At 45.8% G+C, this 14,330-nt stretch overlaps 1 protein-coding gene and 1 pseudogene across 1 annotated transcript in view; both read left to right on the top strand.

The window, feature by feature from the left end:
* The window catches only part of LOC139277092 (Na(+)/dicarboxylate cotransporter 3-like), a 48,665-nt gene extending 39,377 nt beyond the window's left edge, over nucleotides 1-9,288 (top strand). The window contains exon 13 of the mRNA XM_070895105.1: nucleotides 9,121-9,288. Coding sequence (XP_070751206.1) covers nucleotides 9,121-9,288 — 168 coding nt within the window. The remainder of the gene's footprint in view (nucleotides 1-9,120) is intronic.
* Nucleotides 9,289-12,196: 2,908 nt separating this feature from the next.
* On the top strand, nucleotides 12,197-12,369 carry LOC139277888 (U2 spliceosomal RNA; annotated as a pseudogene).
* The last annotated feature ends 1,961 nt before the right edge of the window (nucleotides 12,370-14,330 follow it).

Here is a 14,330-nt window from a genome sequence, read left to right as displayed (position 1 = left end):
ATGGATATAGAGGCGCTAGAGAGGGTGCAGAGAAAATTTACAAGGATGATACCAGAAATGCGAAGGTATAGCTATCAGGAAAGGATGTACAGGCCGGGTCTCTGTTCTCTTGAAAAAAGAAAGCTTTAAAATTATGAAAGGTTTTGTTCGAGTGGATACAGAGAGAATGTTTCCACTTGTGGAGAAGAGCAGAACTAGAGGCCATCAATACAAGATAGTCACCAAAAAATCAAATAGGGAATTCAGAAGAAACTTCTTTACCCAAAGAGTGGTGAGAATGTGGAACTCGCTACCACGGAGTGGTTGAAGCGAATAGTATAGATGCATTTAAGGGGAGGCTACCAAGCACATGAGGGAGAAGGGAATAGGGGGTTATGCTGATAGATTTAGATGAGGAAAGACGGGAGGAGGCTTGTGTGGAGCATAAACGCAGGCATGGACTGGTTGGGCCGAATGGCTGTGCTGTGCTGTGTAATCCTATGTAATTAGCTGGAGAAAACTTGATGGTTGGGACAATTGATAGTTGTCTGCATTCTATGTCTTTGTTTTTATTTGGAGAAGCCATCATTTCATTACATTGTAGGTCCTTTACTTCAGCAATGCTAAACCCCTCTTCATTTCATAGAATCATACAATGGTAACAGCCCAGAAGGAGGCCATTGGGCCCATCGAGCCCATGCCGGCTCTCTGCAAGAGCACCTCAGCTAGTCCCCTACCCTTTCTTTGCAGCCCTTGAGGTACGTATCCAACTCCCTTTTGAAAGCCACAATTGAAACTGCCTCCACCACCCTTTCAGGCAGTGCATTCCAGATCCTAACCACTCACTGCGTAAAAAAAGTTTTTTCTCACATTGTCTTTGGTTCTTCTGCCAATCACCTTAAATCTGTGTTAAATCTGGTTCTCGGCCCTTCCGCCAATGGGAACAGTTTCTATCTACTCTGCCCAGACCCCTCATGATTATGAACACTTCTGTCAAATCTCCCCTCAACCTTCTCTGCTCCAAGGAGAACAACCCCAGCTTCTCCAGTCTATCCACGTAACTGAAGTCCCTCATCCCTGGAATAATTCTCGTAAATCTTTTCTGCACCTTCTCACCCTTTCCTCACTTGCACAACAGATGTTATGAATTAGGATTTTCAGCATCAAAGCTTATTTTTGAACAGTGGCACTTGGACAGAGCTTGGAAAATGGTGAGTTACCAGCTGTTGGCCTCCTAAGTTTACGCAAAAACTTTGTTTTTTCTTTTGTAGGAGTCATTTAAGGCATTTCACCCAGAATAGCTAATCCTTCCAGTTCCTATAGTTCACTGGGGTCTGGAACTGTTTCGCTGCACTAGAAACTGGTCAAGTTGTGGAGGGTAGGGCAGCGAGGGGTGTATGTTGCAGATGTTGGTGGAGAAGTCAGTATATCCCATGCAGTCCAAATGTGCTTCAGTTTACAGATGTCGGTGCCTTTTGTTGGGGAAAGTAGCTGTCTGAATTATTATAACTTTTTTTAGTGGAATACCTAAGCCTATGTCATTGGTTGAATTGGTGTGTTAGTGATTCTGTCGCCAGCACATAAGGTTTGATGGAACAGCTCCATTGAAGCATTCAATTGGTACTTGGGTTAAAATCTAGAGTGACTGCTGCCAACGAACCGGAAGAATTCTGTGCATAAATGTTAAATACACAATTCAACTTTATTTTCTGCAGTTCAGCAGCAGATCACTTTTCCCCAACGCATAAATATTAGCTTTCTCTCTCAGCTCAGTTCCCCAGCCCCTCCCCTCCTTTCTCTCTCAGCTCAGTTTCCCAGCCCCTCCCCTCCTTTCTCTCTCAGCTCAGTTCCCCAGCCCCTCCCCTCCTTTCTCTCTCAGCTCAGTTCCCCAGCCCCTCCCCTCCTTTCTCTCTCAGCTCAGTTCCCCAGCCCCTCCCCTCCTTTCTCTCTCAGCTCAGTTCCCAAGCCCCTCCCCTCCTTTCTCTCTCAGCTCAGTTCCCCAGCCCCTCCCCTCCTTTCTCTCTCAGCTCAGTTCCCCAGCCCCTCCCCTCCTTTCTCTCTCAGCTCAGTTCCCCAGCCCCTCCCCTCCTTTCTCTCTCAGCTCAGTTCCCCAGCCCCTCCCCTCCTTTCTCTCTCAGCTCAGTTCCCCAGCCCCTCCCCTCCTTTCTCTCTCAGCTCAGTTCCCCAGCCCCTCCCCTCCTTTCTCTCTCAGCTCAGTTCCCCAGCCCCTCCCCTCCTTTCTCAGTTCAGTTCCCCACTCCCTCCCCTCCTTTCTCAGTTCAGTTCGGCAGCGCATAAATGTAAATTTATGTTCCCCACCTAGGTGTCGTATTTGACCCGGAAATGAGCTTCCGGCCACATATCCGCAGCGTAACTAAAAGCACCTTTTTCCACGTCCGTAACATTGCCCGCCTCTGCTCCTGCCTCAGCTCTTCTGCTGCTGAAACCATCATCCATGCCTTTGTTACCTCTAGACTTGACTACTCCAATGCACTCCCTTCATGGCTTCGGCCCTCCCTATCTCTGCAATCTCTTTCATCTTCACAACCCCACGAGATGTCTGCGCAGCTGTGTTCCTCAAATTCTGTCTTGAGCATCTCTGATTATAATCACTCAACCATCGGTGGCCGTGCCTTCAGCTGCCTGGGCCCCAAGCTCTGGAACTCCCTCCCTAAACCTCTCCACCTCTCTACCTCTCTTTCCTCCTTTAAGATGCTCCTTAAAACCCTACCTCTTTAACCAAGCTTTTGGTCATCTACCCTAATTTCTCCTTATGCGGCTCGGTGTCAAATTTATCTGTTTTGTCTTATAACACTGCTGTGAAGCACCTTGGGACATTTTACTATATTAAAGGCGCTATATAAATAAAAGTTGTTGTTAATTCAACTTTAAATTTTTATTTTCTTCTCCGGACGCGGTTCAGGCCACCAGCAGTGATCAATCTTTTAATTTTTAATTCCTTCAGTTCGGCAGCAGCGATCTTTTTTCCCCAGCCCCTCCCCTCTTTTCTCTCTCACCAATCTGGGAAGTCCAATGAGCGCAACCAAAAAACGAGTGGAACTGTGCACACGTGTCCTAAAATCTATGGTGATTACTCAGAATCATGCAATGATTCATCATCTATTTTGGATTTAATTCCTACGCACACCAGGCAAAGACATATCAAGTACAAAGGGACGGGAGCTGGGATATCGGTCTCCATGCCTTTCCCTCATCCCAACTTCCTGAAAGCTAGTGCACCTGATCGTTGGGATAAGAACACTTAACAATAGATTTCTGACAACTTATAGACAATAGTTAAAAAATCTAGCCCCAATGAAATGCCAAATTTTGTTTGATAATGCTCCTGTGAGGCGCCCTGGGACATTTTACGATGCTAAAGACACTATATAAATGCAAGTTGTTCTTGCTGTACTGGGTCAACAGTCACAGTGCATATAATGGACTCAACAATCACAATATGGATGAAATACTTTATGTACACGACAGATGTAAGCAACTTTATTAAGAGACTGCAGTTTAAAAAATGTTTAACAAACTGCTATCTCAGTCTCAAATTATTCCTTTATGGATGTGTTTAGCCACTTTAGTGGCCGGTATTAACACTGGCTAAACTTTACTCAGCAGATGAACAATTAACAGACTTGTGTTCACAAGGAATCGAATGACCTTTAAAAGTGCCGCATGACACACCCCAAACACTCAAAGTCCTGTGATTTAATGTCCAGGCCATGCTTGAATGATTTTTGCTAAATAAAATGTCTTCGGTTGCAGTAGGGCATTCACTTTTGAACTAGAAAGAACAGCTTTGGGGTAAAACACCTGTTGTAATTTTCTTAACTAAAAATTCAGACAGCAAAGATTCATAGCATGAGATTGGTGATTTTTTTTTTAAAAAGGGAGCACAGATGGGGGCAGATGCACATTTGTGTGAACTGACCCACTTAAGGTTCATACACGAATGCGCAGATCTAGGCCCCAAGTTTCCACATGATTTGCTCCTGATTTTTAGGAGCAACTGGTGTAGAACGGAGTATCTTAGAAATCGGAATTCTCGTCATTTAGTTTGCTCCAGTTCTAGTCAGTTAGAACAGTTTCACTTTGGAACAGAATTTTTTTTTCAAAAGGGGGCGTGTCCGGCCACTTACGCCTGATTTCAAAGTTTCGTGAGTGAAAACTTACTCCAAACTAACTTAGAATGGAGTAAGTGAAGATTTTTGTACGCTCGAAAAAACATTGTCTACACTTTAGAAAATCAGGCGTAGGTTACAAATCAGGCGTAGGGAATGGTGGGGGCGGGGTGTTTAAAGGGAAGTTTATAAACATTAGACACTTGTTTTACAAATAAAGAGCCATCATCAGTAATAAATGATAAATACATCTATAAATCAACCAATAAATCAATCAAAAAAAATTAATAAGAAATATATATTTTTTTTAAATCAATAAATAAAACATTTTCTACTTACCGACTGCAGCACCGGGAGCCCTCCAACAGCGTGCTGGGATGCTCCCCTCAGTGTGTCTCTGTCAGTGTCTCTGTCTCTCTGTCTGTGCGTCTCTCATTCTCTGTCTGTCAGTGTATGTGTTTCTGTCAGCGAGGGGAGGGGGGTAGAGGGAGGGATGGGAGAGAAGGGGGAGGGATGGGAGAGAAGGGGGAGGGATGGGGGGAGGGGGGGAGAATGGGGAGGGGGGGAGAAGGGGATAAAGGGGAGAAAAGAGATGGGGGGAAGGAGATTGGGAGGGGTGGGGGGGAAGGAGATTGGGGGGTAGGGGGGAAGGAGAAGGGGGAGGGAGGCTGAACGGGCCGGGCCCAAGACTTCGGGCAGGGCCCGTCCCCAGCACCAGATTTACAGGTAGGTGGCATTGGGTCGGGTTGGGGGGGTGGTGGGAGGGAGGGAGGTCGGTTCGGGTCGGGGGGAGGGAGGAAGGGGGGAGAGGGAGGTCAGGTCGGGGGGGGAGGGAGGTCAGGTCGGATCCAGTCCGGAGGCGGGGGGGGTGGGGGGGGAGCGGGTGTCAGGTCCGGTCCGGGGGCGGGGGAGGGGGGGAGCGGGTGTCTGGTCCGGTCCGGGGGCGGGGGGCGGGAAGCGGGAGTCGAGTCGGGTCGGGAGGAACCAGGAGCTGGCCGTGGGAGGAGCCTTATTCACGCAGCCCCAGTGAGGCCATTCGGCCAGGGCTAGGGGCTGCGTGCTTCGGGCCCCTCCCACACAGTTTCGGGCGCCTGGAGCTACTGCACTTGCGTGCCCACTGTAGCGCGCATGTGCAGAGGTCCCGGCACTGTTTTCAGCGCAGGGACTTGGCACCGCCCCCTACAGCTCCTGCTGCGCTGCGCCGAGGGCCAGAGGACCTGCAGGGAGGTGGAGAATACGGAGGGTTTTTTTTAGGCGCACTTTGTGGCGCGAATAACAGGCGTCCAGGTCGGGACTGCGCGGTTCTGAGCGTGGCTCGAAACTTGGGCCCCTACTGTGTACATGTACATATTGTGGTAATCACCTATATAAGTGTCAACTGTGGCTCAATGGGTAGCACGCTTGCTTGTGAGTCAGAGGATTATGGGTTCAAGTCCCACTCCAGGAACTTTAACATCTAGGCTGACACTGCAGTGCTGAGGGAGCTCTGCACTGTTGGAGCTGCTGTCTTTTGGATGAGATGTTAAACCGAGGCCTCGTATCCCCTTTTATGTGGACGTAAAGATCACATGGCACTAGTTCGAAGAAGAGCAGGGGAGTTATCGCCGGTGTCCTGGCCAATATTTATCCCTCAATCAACATAACAAAAAAAACAGATTATCTGGTCGTTATCACATTGCTGGTTGTGGAAGCTTGCTGTGCGCAAATTGGCTGTCGGATTTCCTACATTACAACAGTGACTACACTTCAAAAGTATTTCATTGGCTGCACAGCACTTTGAGATGTCCGGTGGTCGTGAAAGACGCTATATAAATTCAAGTCTTTCTTTCTTTCTATAAATCATTCCCTATTACACCCAGGGCCCAGCCTGCTCTCCCACCCCCTATTGGTATTGGTCTGGGCATAAGATGGTAGTGTTGTTTTCCTGTACTAAAATCAGATGGAAAATTGTTGTTGAGTGACATCCATTTTGGTTAACCAAATTTCTTATGAAAATAAACACTGACTCAATGAATGGTGTTGAACTAGCTAGGGGAATATAAAAACAGATAGTAAGCGTTTCTACAGGTACATAAAGAGGAAAAGAGTGGCTAAAGTAAATGTTGGTCCCTTATAGGATGAGACTGAGGAATTAATAATGGGGAACAGGGAAATGGCAGAGACTTTGAATAAATATTTTGTATTGGTCTTCACGGTAGAAGACACTAAAAACATCCCAATAATGGATAATCAAGGGGCTATAGGGAGAGAGGAACTTAATACAATCACTATCACTAAAGAAGTAGTATTCGGTAAAATAATGGGACTAAAGGTGGACAAGTCCCCTAGACCTGATGGCATGCATCCTAGGGTCTTAAAAGAAGTGGATGCAAGGATTGTGGATGCATTGGTTGTAATCTACCAAAATTCCCTGGATTCTGTGGAGGTTCCAGCAGATTGGAAAACGGCAAATGTAAAGCCCCTATTTAAAAAAGGAGGCAGACAGAAAGCAGAAAACTATAGACCAGTTAGCCTAACATCTGTTGTTGGGAAAATGCTGGAGTCCATTATTAAGGAAGCAGTAGCAAGACATTTGGAAAAGCATGATTCAATCAAGCAGTCAGCATGAATTTATGAAAGGGAAATCATGTTTGACAAATTTACTGGAGTTCTTTGAGGATGTAACGAGCAGTGTGAATAAGAGGGAACCAGTGGATGTGGTGTATTTGGATTTCCAGAAGGCATTCAGTAAGGTGCCACATAAAAGGTTACTGCACAAGATAGAAGTTCATGGGTTTAGGGGTAATATATTAGCATGGATAGAGGATTGGCTAATGAACAGAAAACAGAGAGTCGGGATAAATGGGTCATTTTCCAGTTGGCAAACAGTAACTAGTGGGGTGCTGTAGGGATCGGTGCTGGGGCCTCAACTATTTACAATCTATATTAATGACTTGGATGAAGGGACTGAGTGTAATGTAGCCAAGTTTGCTAATGATACAAAGATGGGTGGGAAAGCAAGTTGCGAGGAGGACATTAAAAATCTGCAAAGGGATATAGACAGGCTAAGTGAGTGGGCAAACATTTGGCAGATGGAGTATAATGTGGGAAAATGTGAGTTTATCCACTTTGGCAGGAAAAATAGAAAAGCAAATGGAATAATTTAAATGGAGAAAAATTGCAAAATGCTGCAATACAGAGGGAGCTGGGGGTCCTTGTGCATGAAACACAAGTTAGTATGCAGGTACAGCAAGTAATCAGGAAGGCAAATTGAATGTTGGCCTTTATTGCAAGGGGGATAGAGTATAAAAGCAGAGAAGTCCTGCTACAACTGTACAGGGTATTGGTGAGGCCACACCTAGAGTACTGCGTACAGTTTTGGTCTTCGTATTTAAGGAAGGATATACTTGCATTGGAGACTGTTCAGAGAAGGTTCACAAGGTTGAGGGGGTTGACTTATGAAGATAGGTTGAGTAGGTTGGGCCTATACTCATTGGAGTTCAGAAGAAACATATAAGATAATGAGGGGGCTCAACAAGGTGGATACTTATAGGGGAAACTAAAACCAGTGGGAATAGCCTCAGAATAAGGGGCCGCCCATTTAAAACTGAGAAGAGGAGGAATTTCCTCTTAGAGGGTTGTACATCTGTAGAATTCTCTGCCCTAGAGAGCTGTGGAGGCTGGGTCATTGAATATATTTAAGGTGGAGATAGATTTTTGAGCGATAAGGGAATAAAGGGTTATGGGGAATGGGCAGGGAAGTGGAGCTGAGTCCATGATCAGATCAGTCATGATCTTAATAAATGGCGGAGCAGGCTCGAGGGGCCAAATGGCTTACTCCTGCTCCTATTTCCTATGTTCTTATGTAAAGGATGAAAAAGGAGTCCACGAATGATAACAAACGCAATACTGAACCGAGTCCAGTCCTTGCCGTGCAATAATCAGCAAAGCTATCAGAATGCTGAACTGTACTGCTTGATTAGTTCACAATAAAGAAAGGGAGAAATTATATTTATATTGCGAGTCTCATGACCTCAAGATGTCTCATAGTGCTTCACAACAAATTAAGTACTTATTTTTGTAGTGTAATGAATGTTGTAATGTACGAAATGCGGCAGCCAATTTACGCTTAGTGGGACCCTACAAACAGCAATGAGATAAAGAACCAAATTGGGATAAATGTTGGCCAGGACATCAGGGAGAACTCCCCTGCTCTTCCTCAAGTACCACCATGGGTTCTTTTATAGCCACCTGAGAGGGCAGATGGGACCTCAGTTTAATGTCTAGTCCGAAAGGCGGAGTAGAATTAACAATCCTGCTCGGCCAGGAGGGGATTTGTGCCTAATATTGTCACCCTATCTGCAATCCACACCCCCTTCCAGAGCATCTCCTTATTGGTGAATGTACCCCTGTAAATCTGGGGCTGTAATGATGAGATGGTACAGTACTGTGGTCAGGCCACACCTTGAGCACTGCATTCCGTTCTGGTCACCAAGGCACACGGGAAGCCTGCAAGCCCTGGATAACTCTTCACTTATCACCCAACCAGGCACTCGCTGATGAGACTGGGATCCGTAATAAGAACATAAGAATTAGGAGCAGGAGTAGGCCCTATGACCCCTCGAGCCTGCTCCGCCATTCAATAAGATCATGGCTGATCATCGACCTCATCTCCACTTTCCTTCACGATCTCAATATCCCTTGATTCTCCTCGCGTCCAGCAACCTATCTATCTCGGCCTTGAATATATTCAGAGACTCGGCATCCACAGCTCTCTGGGGCAGAGAATTCCAAAGATTCTGAGTGAAGAAATTCCTCCTCATCTCAAATGGCCTTCCCCTTATCCTGGACCGTGACCCCTAGTTTTAAACACCATAACACCCAGAAGTGAGCCAGAAAGACCTGCAGAAATTTGAGATCACTCTTCCCTCTTCTGCTTTCATTTTGAAGAATCTTATCAGCAACCCACACTGCTTTTATCTTTTCTTAACCTGCTGAATGTGGTATTAACAGATTGAATTTGTCTATGCAGGTAAAATCTGGGATCGTTATGAACATTTTGGGCATCCTCCTAATGTTGCTCGCCATAAACACGTGGGGTCAGTACGTGTTCGATCTGTCCACTTATCCTGACTGTGCCAGGGTCCACACGCAGGGCATCCAGAACATCACCGTGATCTCCCTGAATGGCACTGTATAAGACATGGCACCGTGAGACATCAAGTTACAAACCCACCAAGGGTCAATGGTACAACGTTGCTGGAGTGAACAAAGTGTTGAGATGCAACTGCTGTAGTTCCCTCTGATTAAAACCTGGCACAATAGCGGGGTCAGTCAAAGGTCCAGGATAAATTGGGTCCAACTGCACAAATGAGAAAAAGACCTGAAGAATTTACACTTGATTTAAAAAAAATAGTTGAATATTAAATTAACCATTAATTATTATGTTGCATATAAAGCCATAATAGTTTTAAACTATTATTTTAAGTGAGTTTTTGCCTTCACTGATAATTGTTAAAATGTACTTTACAGGGTGAATTGAAGTTAAAACATTCTAGACAAGAGAGACACGCTCATATTTTGGGTTGTGTTCAGATACTGAACTGCTAGCATCACATTATCGCCATGCAGAACATTAAGCTTCTTTGCCCCTTGGTACAAATTCTCCGAAATAACATTGTCAAAGCAAGTATGACTGGAGCCTCTGATTGTACCACTGTCTCTGTCTCTCTCCGTCTCTCTCTGACCGTCATAATTTCCTGCAGTGTGCTACTTTTCTTACACTTGTGCAGTACAGGAATTCCCTTAGATTTCTAAGCACCGACACAGAAGGCTTCCCTGGACCCTGGAAGCACGTTTACTTTGGTTATGTTTGAGCTGTGAATAAGATCCATCAGTTACTGCAGCCGTTGAACTCCTTGCCCCTGACCCTGCGTGTTCCAGCTCTGTACTAAATGAGGTTAAAGCTGCTTTGCGTAATACCCAGTGTTATTGAGGCATGTGACATTGCAGAACTATCATGTACTGCTTTTGTAATGATGGAAATGTTTATTTTTTTTTGGCAATGCAAAATGCTTGTTAATGTAACACTGGTAATAGCACAAAGGAGACATTTGAAAAGTCTTTTTCTGCTACAGTCAGAGAGCAAAAACCACGAACTAGTTATTGATTCCAGATGCATATGAATGAGGTTAACCCAAGAGCAGTAATGCTGGAGCAGGGTAATGCACTCCCTACACTGTCCTATGAAGTACATTCAAGTCAATCAGGATAAAGAAAGAAATAACTTTCACAACCATAGGATGTCTCGAAATGCTTTACAGCCAATTAAGTTTCTTTTTGAAGTGCAGTCACTGTTGTAATGTTGGAAATACGACAGTCAATTTGTGCACAGCAGGCTCCCACAAACTGCAATGAGATAAATGACCAGATAATCTTTTAATTATGTTAGTTGAGGGATAAATATTGGCCAGGGCCCCTGCTCTTCTACAAAATGTGCCATGAAACCTTTTATCTCCACCTTAGAGAGCAGGCAGGGCCTCGGTTTAACCTCCCATTCGAAAGATAAGCTCCTCCGACAGTGCAGTGCTCCCTCAGCATTTCACTGGAGTGCTAGCCTAGACTATGTGTTCAAATCTCTGGTGTGGGACTTGAGTGCACGACTTTCTGACTCAGAGGTGAGAGTGCTACTGACTTAGGCACAGCTGATGCACTTTGCCAGCCCCTGTGATACCTTAATCTCCAGGCACAGGTTAGTGTTAATGGCCATTTCCACAGTTGCCAAACCAAGAGATCCTTGCTTCTGACCCTATTCTTGACTGACATGAGCCCTCGGGCATCACTCTAAAGTGACCAGTCCATCATTCAGAGAAGACACTCATGACTACCTTCTGTGTGTTTCACCACAGTGCTGAATTGATGCCACCTGTGAGATTGCGGTTTCTCTGGCTTCAGCTCCCTAGGTCCAAAATTCAGGCCATCACAAGTTAGAATCATAGAATGGTTACAGCACAGAAGAAGTCCATTCGGCCCATCGAGCCCATGCCGACTCTCAGCAAGTCCCACTCCCCCCGCCCTTTCCCCATAGCCCAACAAATTTTTTCCTTCAGGTACTTATCCAACTCCCTTTTGAAAGCCGTGATTGAGTCAGCCTCCACCACCCTCTCAGGCAGTGCATTCCAGATCCTAACCACTCGCTGCGTAAAAATATTTTTTTTGTACGTCGACTTTGGTTCTTTTGGCCAATCACCTGAAATCTGTGTCCTCTGGTTCTCAACCCTTCTGCCAATGGGAACAGTTTCTCTCTATCTGCTCTGTCCAGACCCCACAAGTTAGGCCTATAGATCAGATCCAAGTCACTTTGGCCAGGTTTCAGTACCTCTAGTACCTTGCCGAGCCATTCTTCCTGCGAGAGCCAAGGTAGCGAGTACCACACAACATTACGACCAGGGAGAGCACCAAGGCTGACCCTAATACTGTCCTCACCTGATGCTGGCATGGACGCACTTTCCAGCAAATAGGAGTGAAAAACCAGCGCTAACTTTCCCCCTCCCATGTCAGGACAGTAAGACCAATTGTAGCGACTCTTCTTTACCCCTGACTGAGATCAGCTAACGTGCATACATCAGGTCTGCAGCAAGTGTCGCACCTCCTGACTCCCCAAAGCCTTTCCACCATCTACAAGGCACAAGTCAGGAGTGTGACGGAATATTCTCCACTTTCCTGGATGAATGCAGTTCCAACAACACTCAAGAAGCTCGACACCATCCAGGACAAAGCAGTCCGCTTGATTGGCGCCCCATCCACCAGCTTCAACATTCACTCCCTCCACCACCGGTGCACCGTGGCTTCAGTGTGTACCATCTACAAGATGCACTGCAGCAACTCGCCAAGGCTTCTTCGGCAGCACCTCCCAAACCCGCAACCTCTACCACCTAGAAGGACAAGGGCAGCAGGCGCATGGGAACACCACCACCTCCACGTTCCCCTCTGAGTCACACACCATCCTGACTTGGAAATATATCGCCATTCCTTCATCGTCGCTGGGTCAAAATCCTGGAACTCCCTCCCTAACATTGCTGTGGGAGCATCTTCATCACATGGACTGCAGCGGTTCAAGGCCTTTTGGCTAAGATCAAGTGTAGTATCTGTTCTTATCAGTTTAATATCCCCTATGGGGACATGATATTGAATTGATTTTTGGACAGGGATCAGGGGCATGCCCCGTCCACTCCATGCACCGACCTGGTATTGCAATATTTCCAGGAATGGTGCAACTTCGCCGCTCGGCCTTTTGGCCTAAGATCAAACACATTGGCGCAGAGTGATCTTTGGCGTTAGAGTTGATCTGGAACGAAATTGGATAAAAAAAATTTTTTTAAAAACATGGACTGCAGTGGTTCAAGAAGGCGGCTCACCACCACCTTCTCAAGGGCTATTACGGATGGGCAATAAATGCCGGCCTTGCCAGCGACGTCCACATCCCATGAACAAATTTTAAAAAAACAGGGATCAAACTGTTTATGGGAGTTTCTGACCAGGACTGCAAACATCCCTGCTCCCTCTTAATAAGGAAACTCAAATGTTGATGACAGTTCTAAGAAGTTCTGATCTTGCTGGTCCTCACAAGGAATAACAAGGCTCGACATGACTTCTGAACATGGTGCACTTTGACTGTACAGCAGTTACTCAACAAGTGCTGCCCTGTGATTCCACGGATCAGAAACTTTTTGGAAAATCTTTCATAAATGATTGCTGCGAATGGTAGAACTTGTCGAATAATTGTCAACCTGAATGTTAGTCAAAGTGTTTCAACATGACCCTAGGAACCGCAGTAATAACTGATGCATTTAACAGGTTTCAGTCCCTAATTCCTTTTGTGCTGAGGGTAGGGTGTGCATTTTAAAGAGACAGTGGTAACAAAATCTCCAGCAGTGACCCGGATTGTATGTTATGAATAACGGCGCGTCTATCAGTGCTCACTCTTATGGAATAAATTGGACACCAACTTTTGACAACTCCCAAGAAAGGAACACAGAGCTGTGTCAGCTGTAGCTCAGTCGGTAGCACTCTGGCCGCTGAGTCAGAAAGTTGTGGGTTCAAGACCCATTCCAGGGACTTGAGCACAAAAATCTAGTTTGAACCTCCAGTGCTGTGCTGAGGGAGTGCTGCACTGTCGGAGGTGCCATCTTTTGGATGAGAGGTTAAACTGAGGCCCAACCTGCTCTCTCAGGTGGACGTAAAAGATCCCCTGGCACTATTTTGAAGAAGAGCAGGAGAGTTATCCCCGGTGTCCTGGCCAATATTTATCCCTCAATCAACATAACAAAGAAACAGATTATCTAGTCATTATCACATTGCTGATTGTGGGAGCTTGCTTGTGTGCAAATTGGCTGCTGCATTTCCCACATTACAACAGCGACTACACTCCAAACGTACTTCATTGGCTGTGAAGCGCTTTGAGATGTCCGGTGGTCGTGAAAGGCGCTAAAGAAATCCAAGTCTTTCTTTACACCCAATCCTTTGGCCGCAGAATCTTCTGGGAGAAGATGAAAAGACTTGTGGCCAATGTAAGAAAGCAAATCGATAACTTCCTTTCCATTCTCCACCCCAGTAAAGCTCGCTCCAGGAGACTGTGGTAATGTCCGAGTCTCCTCATTCCCAGCTACTTCGTTAGCTACCTTTTATAACTCGAGATGTCCTTCTCCCTCAGTAATTTGTCCAGCTTCCCTTTTGAAGGTGGGAAGGGAATCCATACTACACACTTTGGTTAGCTGTTCCAGAGGATAATGAAAATAAAAGTTCCTGACACCTTAACCCCTTTGTTTACATATTTTGGACACAACGGGAGTACTGTGTCCAATTCTGGGCACTGCACTTTAGGAAGGATGTGAAGACTTGAGAGAGGGTGCAGAAAAGATTTACGAGAATGGTTCCAGGGATGAGGTACTTTAGTTACGTGGATAAACTGGAGAAGCTGGGGTTGTTCTCGTTAGAGCAGAGACGATTGAGAGGAGATTTGATAGAGGTGTTCAAAATCAGGAGGGGTCTATACAGAGTAGATAGAGAGAAACTGTTCCCATTGGCTGAAGGGTCGAGAACCAGAGGACACAGATTTAAGGTGATTGGCAGAAGATCCAAAGGCGACATGAGGAAAAACTTTTTAGGATCTGGAATGCACTGCCTGAAAGGGTGGTGGAGACAGGCTCAATCGTGGCTTTCAAAATGGAATTTGATAAGTAC

The sequence above is a fragment of the Pristiophorus japonicus genome, chromosome 12 (genome assembly GCF_044704955.1).
Source record: "Pristiophorus japonicus isolate sPriJap1 chromosome 12, sPriJap1.hap1, whole genome shotgun sequence".
Classification (NCBI taxonomy): Eukaryota; Metazoa; Chordata; class Chondrichthyes; family Pristiophoridae; genus Pristiophorus; species Pristiophorus japonicus.
Note: the sequence above shows the minus strand (reverse complement) of the source record. Positions and strands in the feature narration are given on the sequence as shown.